Source organism: Miniopterus natalensis, chromosome 7 (assembly GCF_054644295.1).
Source record: "Miniopterus natalensis isolate mMinNat1 chromosome 7, mMinNat1.hap1, whole genome shotgun sequence".
Taxonomy (NCBI): Eukaryota; Metazoa; Chordata; class Mammalia; order Chiroptera; family Miniopteridae; genus Miniopterus; species Miniopterus natalensis.
The window spans coordinates 28,834,043-28,845,243 of record NC_142087.1 but is presented as its reverse complement, the minus strand read 5'-3'; the positions used below and the strand labels follow the sequence as shown (position 1 = coordinate 28,845,243).

Here is an 11,201-nt window from a genome sequence, read left to right as displayed (position 1 = left end):
AATTATAATACAGAAGTTTTGATGAAACCCAAGGCAGTAGAGATCTCTGGATTTTGGGCTGAGAATATTTCCCACAGTATGGTTGGAAGGCACTAAATCACCTCCGTAGTTGCCTATCCTGATGCTTTAGGTCTAGGAGACACAGTACCAACACCAAGGGCACTTTACTAATCATGGACTTAGGGCTGACACAGTGAGACAGGAGCTTGCTTTCACTCGGGGAGGCTGTACTTGGATTAAGAGAAATAGGGGGAGATGCCCCACAAATCCCTCAATCATGAGTCTTCCACAGGGTTTTCAGATTTCTGTTCTTAGAGGCAGCTTTACCCTTCCTGGAAGCAGACAGAAATAGAAGTTTCTATGATGCAAACTTAAACATGACATTGAAGAACCCAGTCCATTTCCATAGTCCACAGCACCAGCTGCACATTACTTCTACATAAAGCAGAGGTTAGTGTTTCTGTCACCAGGCCTTTTACTTCTAAAGAATTAATGGACAGTCCACATAGTTAAAAAACTAAGATTACTCCTGGGACTATAACCTTGATTTTAAACTTCATTATCCATGAAGTTAAGGAAGTTAATACTTGTTCAATCTACACGACCTACATTTTAATAATGGGAAGAAAACTTAAGACTTGCGAAACTATTTTACAAAGCAAATGTTTATTAACACATTAAACAATTTTTTTTGTAGAATTTCTAAAGAAACATTCAAGACAAAAATTCTTCTAGTAGGTAACAAAATAATCTATATTTAAATTCCTTCTTATTAAGATGACTTTACTCCATGAAACAGTACATCAGTTGGCCGTGTTCATTCTCTTAACAAGAATAAAATGGTTGTGTGACAGTCACTGTTTTTGTTGTTGTTCTGTAAACATAACTAGGATATGCTGTCATAATTGAATCTGAAGTAGTTAAGTACTGCTGTCTTTAAGAGCAGGTGTGAAACATGTCAGCACCAAAAACACCTTGTAGTGGCTTTAGTATGTAACATGTCACAAACTAAAACAAAATAAGCACATAGGAAGAATCTTCCCTCATTAGTTTCTGGAATTGTGCAGCTCTATCTTCAGTCTGGAACTTACGGATAAGTTCTTTCTCTTAGAACTTTTCTCTTAAAAATGAAAGTGTTTTCACAGCAAGTCAATAAATTAAAATGTAGAAAAACTGGTAAACAAAAGACTTCTCCTTTAAGTTGTCTTTATATTAATATGTTTAGGGTTAAATGAGTCACGGCTACATACAAAAGCCACTGGAACCAAGAATCATGCTTAGCAAATACAGCAGAATTATCTTTTCATTGTAAATTCATCAAGTCCAGCCTGAGACAGCCAAAGGAGCATTTAAGACAAGTTATTGGTTCTTCACAGTCTACTCTTAAGGCATAATCAGTGATGCGTGCCAAGGCTTTTGGTCACTTCTGCTATATTCTCACACACTCCCAAGGAAACAAATATGTGACATTTACCTGCCTGTGTCTAGCTCTTGATTTGGCAATTAGAAAGTCAGAAAAACCAGGCAGAATTACTAATACTCTGTGCTCTACGATTTGCCAATCAGCTCATTGCTACTTGTCAGTAAAATGACTACACAATGTTTCAAGTGTTCTACAGCCTCTTGTTTAATTTTTCACACCTCTTTAAAAACAAAACAAAAAAAATAGTTTGCTACTAAAATCTTTGGTAGGACAGCTTTTACCTTAGCAGATTTTTAGGAATGAAACTGAACAGCCACATTGCATTTCAAAAGCTATTTTATGACAAATTTCCTAGACACACGTGTGCTGTGAGTAGAGGCTATACTAAACTTTTGCAAAGTGTTCAGTTTGTCATTCCTTTTTTAGTGTGGGGTGGGGGAGTGGAGGGGAATGAATGCAGTAATTCATTTCTTCAGTTCCATTCAAGGGTCTCTAGAGCAAATCTGCTTTGTTTCAATCTGACAGGAAAACAATTAAAAATACATGGCCCCAGTTTTACTTCAGCTTGGTAGAAAACTGTCTTAAAAGTATCAGAAATAAACCCATAAGGAAGTATAAGGCAGACTGAGAGACCAGGGAGACCATTAAAAGCAATTTCATGAGCTGAATCAATGGTCTGTACTCTATTAAGGTAAAGAGTTGTCTAAACTTCACAGACATTAAAATAATCAAGCATTAGAATGATTAATGCATATAGCAGCCTCACCAGAATTAAGTGAGGTTATGTTAATTGCCTATGTGTTGATAAAGTATAGCTGAGGTCGTGCAGATCAGTATTTTTAAGGGAAAGCTTTAAAAATGCTCTGATAAAAACGTGCAAGTTACCAGAAATTTAGGAAAATCAGAAGCCATTCTTGCCCACTTCTTTGCCTACCAGTAGTTCTTTTTCTTAGCTCCCGACACGTCATCTTGCACACAGCTAACACACAAGATGCAGGATGGGACCTGCTTGGCAGGTAACTTCAAGCTCTTATTCCATGCTGGTCAAAGAGTGAAGTTGTGTGGGCATCAAGTCTGCCTGTGGAGTCAGCTCGCTAAGCTCGCTGATGGTGGTGGCCAGCAGAGCATCCTGGGACACCACAGAATTGTCTGACTTGCAGGCTGGATCTGCAGAACTATTCTCATGCACAGTAGATACACTGCCTTGGACTGTGGCCAGGTTGTGAAAATGGTTATTTTCTGCAAAAGACAGCAATTTATCCGAAAGCTTGGCCGATGCATATTCTTCGTCAGGCTGTTCAGTCTTATGCCCTTCATCACTCTTGGGCGAGCCGTCCACAATAACAAGGAAAGACTTCCACGGTGTATTCTTATCGTGTACCTACGAATCAAACAAAACAGAAGTCACCGAGGGTGTCTGAACAAATACCTGTAAATCCTCTAATTCACAGCTACTTATTAGGTACACCTTTTAAAACAATAGTCTCTCTTCAGATGCCTTTTACTAACTGTCAAGTGCCTCTACCACTACTGTCACCATTGCAGTGTTTATCATGGATTGTGCCTTCCTGGACCTGGAGACTTGTTCTTCATTCACATGTGAATGGGCTCATTGCAGACAAAACTTGAAGAAAATACCTGTTGTTTATCTTCTATAACCAGCTTATGGCATTGTGACTGTCTAGGGTTATGCACCTAGGGACCAGCAATTTGTCATTCTTAAGCCACTGCTGCTTACTGAGGTGTGCCGCCGGAGAGTGGACTTGTCAGTAAATGTCCTCCCGCATGCGTTACACATGAATGGCTTCTCTCCCGTGTGGATCCGATGGTGGCGCTGAAGAGCATTGAGCTGGGTGAACTGCTTACCACATTGGTCGCAGCAATAGGGACGTTCCCCTGAGACAGGAAGAGAAGAAACTGATTGATCTCTTTAGCCTGGTGTATACAATTTTGACTAAAATCTGGAATAACGCTGTTTGTAAACCAATGGAAAGTGTCCGCATCCCACCCTAAGGAAGATCAGTCGAGGGTCAACTGACAGGTATAAACCTACTACCTTTATACAGGTTTCCATGATCCCAAAGTAGTGTTCCCATGAAACTTTCTGAAAGCCACAGTGGTACAAAGTGAAGAGTGTCCCCCAAGTCTGAAAGTTCATGTTATGTTTTCTTCAGTTAGTGAAAACAGGAACTATGTCGGTCTTTTGTAAAAGCAAAGTGGCCTAATGCAAATTTTTGGAAGGGAGGAACACCTGTAATACCAAGAGTTTATGGCCTACACTAAAAAAGGGCCAAAACCCATACTTGCAGCTCATTACATCCAGACATTTCCTCTATTTCCATAGTAATGTAATATAAAATTCCCAAGTCCCACAACTGAATTTGCATGCATGTGCATATATACTAATATGTATAGATTATCCTTAAATTTAATCTGAAAATGTTGAAATGTCCACATAGCCATACCTTTTCAGTTTCTCAGAGCCAGAAACTAAAAACTCAAAAAAATTTTAAATGCTATTATGATATAAAATTTGCTGGAAGTCTTTTCCCTAGAACTAAATTCCCAAGTTTTCCAGTAAGTCAAAAATCTTAGGGATATTTTCTTGGGGCACTGAACTCCCTTCTCCAGGGACATTCCAGCCATACCTGTGTGGACTTTAATATGCTGGTAAAGTGAATTCCGCTGGGCAAAAGTCCTGAAACAAACTTCACATTTAAAGGGTTTGGATCCAGTATGGATTCTATTGTGATGTTTTAAATACTCCTTAGAAGCAAAACTCTTGCCACATGTTTCACACATAAAAGGCCTTTCACCTACATGAAAAGATGAAACAAAAAGTTAGAAGTGATACAGGCACAGGAACACACAGGAAGAGTGGGTCCAAACTCTCAAATCCATATGAAGTCCAAAAGCGCAGCCTGCTGTCATAAAACATGTACTCATGTGAGATGCTTACTACTTGCTGAAAGTTGATGTAAAATATCCTTGGAAATCCCAAGAAAGAAACAGAGATAGGCCAGCCAAGCTCACATTTGGGAAATTTAGTCATTTCAAACAAATAACTATACAACTTGTTTGGAGAAATTGTTACCTTTTTTTCCCAAAGAAGCACTTCTATCTATGGCTCTTTTTCAAAATAAAAGTCCCTCTTGAAAGGGAGAGAATGTTTACATTGTTACATATACGTAACTGCTCTAGATAAACAACTCCCAAGCAATTCAGATTTGGTTATAAGACAGGAAAAAAATGTTTAAGTACTGCTTCACATTGTGTAGTTTGAATCCTTTAATTGTACAAATCAAACTCATTTGATTATTAGGTGTACCCTGAGTTCACAAACATCAAAATAAAAATACTGGGTTTAATAAAATCTGAATATATTAATATTTTCATCAAATGATTCTAAATCCTTCAGTGTAACCTGACGTCATCTCTACTCCTAAGCATCCATTGGACACCAATTCTGCTGCTCATTTTACAGTATAGTAATTCACATCATAAATGACTTGTGTTTGTCTCAATTGCATTTGAACTTGAGGATCATATGACAGAGTTTAGAAGTAAAAATTTAAAAATACAAGCAAATAAGGAACTGGGTTAGCATAACTACAGTATACAACAGATTCTGTATCCTTCTGTGTCATAAACAATAGGGTTTTCTGAATTTCAGGGTTACTGTGCTGAATCAGAATAAAGCCAACTTAAATTTTGTTTCTAACATAAAATCGTCACAAAAATTTTAGAAAATGGAAATGAGATAATTACACCACCTTAATACATCATACAGCCATTTTCTAGTCTTCTGTGCAGGAATTCAATATAATTGGGATCATTTGTGCACTTTTCAAGTCAATATCCAAGTACAGGTGTTTTTCATAATGTTCAGAATCCTCATCCCAATGGCCAGTGGGTAGATTTCTCAGTTTACTGAACCACTGTGGTTGGACAATCAGGTTGTTTCTAATGCTGTTTTATTAGAAATAGCAAGGAGGAAAATAGAGCTTTTCCCACACTCTGAGCAATCTCTTTAGGACAGATTGCTGAAAATGGAATTTGGGGCTAAAGCAGTAGGAACTGTTTCATACCTTTCTGATATATAAGACTCACATGCCAGTTCCTACTGCCAAGTGTGCAAAAGGCCACCACCACAAGCATATTTTATTTAGTCACTTTTGCCACTTTCTAAGTGAGAAGGCGAGAGATCGTGGCTTTAACCTGCACTACTTTGGTAGATGCCAACTTCTAAATTAACAGACTGCAGTTTCCTCTACAGCTAGGAAAGACATTCAATCACAACGGCAGGAGTATTTACCTGTGTGACACCTTTTATGATAAATCAGCATGTGGTTCTGAGTGAATCTTGCACCACACTCATCACAGACAAAAGGTTTTTCCCCTGTATGAATTCTGAAAGTACAACATTCAGATGGTAACTCAGGATGTATTTCAAACCTCACTTTGCAATACAATTTCCACTCTACCCTGCAAAGATAATTTGTTCGACAAGACCTAATGAGAATGACTAGAGTGAAAGGTGAGGAGGCCCATGACCTTCATCCCCAAATCCTCGTCTGCACAAGGCCAACAAACTGATGTGTTTCCCCGTAAGACATTGAATGTCCACCCACACCTGCCTTGGGGTCTATGCTGTATAGCCCATTCAGGCAGAGACCATGCCTCTGCATATTTTAAAAAACACTAAAGATTGTAATATTTTCAACAATAAAAAAAAAAACTGAAGAACATCGTCTAATAGTTCTAAAGTTTCCTTATTCAGAATAATCAACCAGAAACACCTTAGGAACTATTGCTATGAAGAACTATGTGACCAAAACTTAACTATCAGATCCTAACTTGTATAACGTAACCAGTCTAGAAAGAACTGTTCTCCATGTGCTGAAGAAACCTGGTTTCTGAAAATGCATAAAATGCATGAGCATTTTAATTTCACAATTAGTATGAAGTAGCTGTCAACAACGAATTTACTGAGCACTTCCTAATGAGCCAAGTTTTTACACTTGTTATGTAGAGTAGAAAGATGAACACCATGCTACTGCCCAAAGACTAGCCCAAGTTTAAGGGCAGATCCAGACTAGGGTAGCAAACTGCTTGTCTGGATTTGAAGCATAAGTACTGAGCACCATAAGGAAACTTACTTAACAGTATCACTCACCTACAGTGCAAAAGTTAACAAACACTGTCCGTGTCCTAATTCTGGAGTTTAAACTACCAGTAGCACAGTTTCTAAGCCCAGACAACAAAAATGATCAGAGAGGTGTCCTAAAATGTCATCTCACTGAAGCCATTAATGGGACTGTGGGACTCAGATGGTCACAAGCCCAAAGACTAAATCAAGTCAGGAAAAGAAAAAAGTTATTGGCATCTGGTGTGGCAGGAATTGTACACACCAGAGGCTCCTCTGGAGAGCCCTGGCCTACAGCCCATGCCAGACAAGATATGCAGGACCTGGCATGTTCAGCAGCCGTACAACCCGGTTCTGTGTCCAGGCTTCTGTGCTGTCACCAGATGAGACGGGAGGTCCTCAGCCTGAGGCCTATAGGGGCATTGCGGGATTTCTGGATTCTGTCGTGTAGACCAAGACCATCTCATAGCATCTCAACCCAGAAAAAGTTCAATGATGTCTCAAAACGGCCCCCAAACTTTTAGAGGAAATAAGTTATGAAACGTAGCCACACTGGTCCAAATCCTAGAACTGCCTCAGTTACTAACACGCATTCCAAGAAAATGAAGTAAACGAGCCATATTCTGGAAACACTCCTTTGAGGGTTTCTGCGGCTCCCCACCCAGTCGGCCGGAGCCGCGCACCTACCTCATGTGGGTCTTCAGCGCCGAGGGCTGCGAGAACTTGGCCTCGCACTCGGTGCAGCCGTAGGGCTTGTGGCCGGTGTGTGTCCGCTCGTGCAGCCGCAGGGCCGTCTTGGAGCTGAGCCCCTTGCCGCACTGCTGGCACTGGTGCCGCTCGCCGCCGCCCTCGTGGACCTGCACCACGTGCCGCTTGACGTCCTTCTTCCTCTTGAATTTCTTCCCGCAGAGCTCGCAGGGGAAGTGGCGCTCGCTGCTGTGCACGTGGCGCTGGTGGCTCTTCAGGTTGCAGCGGTTGGCGAAGGTCTGGCCGCAGGTGTCACAGCGGTGAACCACCTCGGTGGCCACGCCGTGATGGTGCCTGATGTGCTTCAGGAAGCTCTTCTCGTACAGAAACGCCTTTTCGCAGAGCGTGCACTTGAAGTTGTTCCTCCTCTTCCCCTCCTCCCCCTCCCCCTCCTCCCCCGGGCCTGCCTTCTGCAGCCCCTCCCCAGCCTCCCCTCCAGCGCCCAAATCCTCGCTTTTGGTCACTGGCTCGTGCTCGGCCCCCACGGCCCCCACAGCGTCTGAGCTGGGGTCTTGGGGACACCTGCAATTCCCTGCATCCTCCTCAGCACTTTTCTGCTGCTCTCGGAGTCGTCTTGTGTATTTTTTTTTAGGAATTTCTACAAATACCTTTCTGCCAGCCAGCCTTCCACTAGCTCTTCTGATTTTAGGGTAGGAAGGCTTAACTACATCTTTCTTCTTGTCTGTTTTTTCCTTGGACTTCCTTGGGGACATATCTTGCAATGTACCGTTGCTGATTCTCTGTACCGGGGGATCTGACGGGTTCACGAGGCTGTTGGTGAGAGGACTGTCTGCAGCCACGTTTGCCCCAGTCTCAGAAGTAACACTGCCTTGGGAGCCGCTGCTCCCTTCCGCCTCCTGGGGCTCAGAGAAATTCTGCAGCTCCAGAAGTACCGACTCTAACATCTGTTTCTTTAACTGGAAACAAGTTTCTGACAAGTCCAAACATTTTAGCTTTTCAGCCATTTCCAGCATTCGCTGCACCCTGTCTTCTTCTACTTGCACCTTTGCGGTGTAGACAAACTCAAGAAACGAGGCAAAGTCTACGACTTGCACTTCATTGAGATAGACATTAGTCCTAGTACCATCCACAGTCTTCTCATTAAGGAACATTTCCTTGAAAAATTTGCTGGTGGCCGCCAGCACCGCCTTATGGGCCATGAATTCCTCGCGGACTCCCTGGTACTCCACACTGACAGTCACGTCACACAGGTGACCCAGAAGGCGTAGTTGATGCATTTCATGCAGAAGGTTAACCGGAGAGGATTTGGATTCCAGCAGAACTGCACCACTTTCCATGTTTCTTCTTTCCCAAAACAGCTTTGAATCGAAAACAAGAATTACTTCATGTATGAGCAACTACCAAAGTAAAAAGATTAAAAATTAATGAGGATTGTTTCAGTTCAAACTTTAGAGGATATAAACTTAGTGACAACCTAAACCTAACTTTTCTCATGTAAAGATTGAAATCACACTTATTAGCAGTTTTCTGAAGTCCTGATGCACCTTCATAAGATAACATTTGCATGAAAAACTAGCATATTACTAAGATTTCCCCCAAGGATAAACATAAATGATTAAAGCTATGATTAATGAAATACATTAAGGCAGTAAATTTGCTAGTCCATTTTCTAATTTGAGTATAGACACAGACCCAAAACTATAACAATTTATGGCAACAGCAATGTCTAGTTCTCTGATTAGGGAAGCCAAACAATGAAAACAAAACACATGCCATCACTATCTGGGAACAGACCTTAGAGAATCATGTCTACCTTTGAAAACAACCAAATATTAAAAAAATAACTACTTCCATGGGGAAAACTTCATGGAAACGTCCACAATCCATGGCCATTTCCAACACCCCTAAACACCTCATAACTTGAATTACCGTTACTCTACTAAAGCAATGCGAGCTCCACAGCTTTTACAAGCTGTGAGCTTGAGCAAGTAACTTGTCTGAACCTTAGTTTGCTCCTTTGTAGAAAGAGGGCTGGCACGCTCTTAGGAGGCTTCATTGAGTGCAAACATGTCAAATGCTTACAGCCACGCCTGAGACCTGTTAGCTGGTTGTTCTCGGCTTCCCATGCACGAGGCCTAGGTGCTATTATCCCTATTTCACAGGTGAGGAAGGAACTAACAAGGTAACGGAGTGGCTGGGGCTTGAGCCTGGGCCTGGTGGGACTCTGATCTCACACTGACACTGCTCAGCACACCCCTCTCCTCAGCCTTGCCAAATACAAAGAGATGCTTTTACTCCCTGTTTCAGTCCACAGCCTGGGCCCTGAAGATTCCACCTCCACCCCATTGGGGGTCTCTGCTCCTTGCTTTCCTTGGTACCCACCCCACACCATCTTGGGTCATTTCTTCTGCTTGGCTGGTTCTCCTCTCACCTCAGACTCCCCGAATATGTGTTTTCTCCTCAAGGTCCCCCCAACCTTCTACTCGTGAGTCTCCTTCCTCTTCCAAGTTCAGTTTGGTTCCTAACTCTCCACCCACCCATCTAAAGTGCCCCACCTTCCTTCCAGCCTCCCTCAGCCAGATCTTAGATGTCACCTCCGACTCCCCATGCCTGAAGCAGAACTTTCTCCATCTTCCCTGAAAACCAGGCTCACCTCTCCCCACTTCTCCACTCCCACCAATGACACCTGAGGCAACAACTGGTTCCCTCCAACCATCAGCGTCCCCTCCCCCCCGATGGAAAACGACTGCCCTTTGGGATTCAACTGTAGAAAGGACGCCCACAGGGCCTGAGCAGTGTCACCTGAAGGAGGCTCCAAACCCAAGTCAAAGCGGCGCGGGGGGGAGGGGTGGGCACGCACGGACTGTGCCGACTGCGGCCCCAGTGCGGGAGCGTGGCGAGGGTGGCCCTCGGCCTCGCGCCCAGTCTCGCCCGCAGCGCCCCCCCCCCGTGGTCCCGACCCTGCGGCGGAGGAGCGAACTTACGGCGCCCCACAGTGCCTTCGGAGTCGGCGTGAGTCTGAGTACCATTTCCCATCCTGCCGGAGCGGGGTATGGGAAGCAGCGATCGCGACAAAAATATTCCGGCTCGGGTGACAGCGGCGTCTCCCCCGTAACCGGCTGGCGCCCTGGCAGCCCCTCTGTCCCCGAGGCTCGCCCCACCGGCCGCCGCTGCCCGCGGTGCGCCCATCCCCGGGAGGGAGTCCGCGGCTCTCCAGCCCGGCGCCCCACAGCGCCCGCCCCGGCCTGGCGCCCGGCGAGCTCGCCCCCGCGCACCAATGCCCCTCGGCCCCTCCAGCCGACGCACTGCAGAAGGACACACGGCCCCAGCTGCCGACCGACCCGGGCGCCTACGACGCCGCAGGCATCCACGGCGCCCGGGCGATCGGGCCTGCAACTCCCGCCCGGCCGCGCCCGCCCCCGGCTCCTGCACCCCTGGGGCCCGCCGCTCCTCCGGGACGGGCCCGCGCCGACAACCGCGAGGCTGCGGCGGGAGGGAGACTGGGCGGGCCCGGGGGCCGAGTACTCACCTCCCAGCCGCCACCGCCACCGCCGCGCATCCGCCGAACCAGGCCCGCGGGGATGGCCGGTCTACTGGGCGGGGCGCGGCACCAGCGCGGGCGCCGCCGATTGGCCACTGCGGGCCCCGCCCCGTCCCCTCCCGGCCCCGCCCCCTCGCGGGGCTGCGGCGGCGCCTACGCGCGCACGTCCGCCTGCAGATGCTGTCCGGCCGGAGTTACGTGATGCGACGTTACCTGCGGTGCCGCGTCACGCGGCCGTGCAAGATTGCGTCACTGGTCGCGAGTCGAGGTCTGCGCCTGCGCAGAAGGCAGCGCCGGGGACGCTGCGGGCGAGACGCTGCCGGGGCGATGCCGGCGGCCCCGGAAGGTCACGTGAGCGGCTGGGCGCGGTGCCCGCTTTGGGT

General features: G+C 45.7%; 1 protein-coding gene across 2 annotated transcripts; it reads right to left on the bottom strand.

The window, feature by feature from the left end:
- Positions 1-597: 597 nt before the first annotated feature.
- On the bottom strand, positions 598-11,201 carry GZF1 (GDNF inducible zinc finger protein 1). Of its 2 annotated transcripts, XM_087818896.1 has the most exons (6): positions 11,032-11,201; positions 7,257-8,635; positions 5,739-5,833; positions 4,072-4,239; positions 3,162-3,319; positions 598-2,804 (listed from the first exon to the last, which is right to left on the bottom strand). In XM_087818896.1, exons 2-6 carry the CDS (start codon positions 8,612-8,614, stop codon positions 2,454-2,456), a joined length of 2,130 nt encoding a protein of 709 aa, XP_087675022.1. In that variant the 5' UTR covers positions 8,615-8,635; positions 11,032-11,201; the 3' UTR covers positions 598-2,453. The 2 variants fall into 2 exon arrangements, with proteins under 2 accessions (XP_087675022.1, XP_087675023.1); XM_087818897.1 differs by lacking the exon at positions 11,032-11,201 and having other exon boundaries at positions 598-2,756; positions 3,160-3,319; positions 7,257-9,424.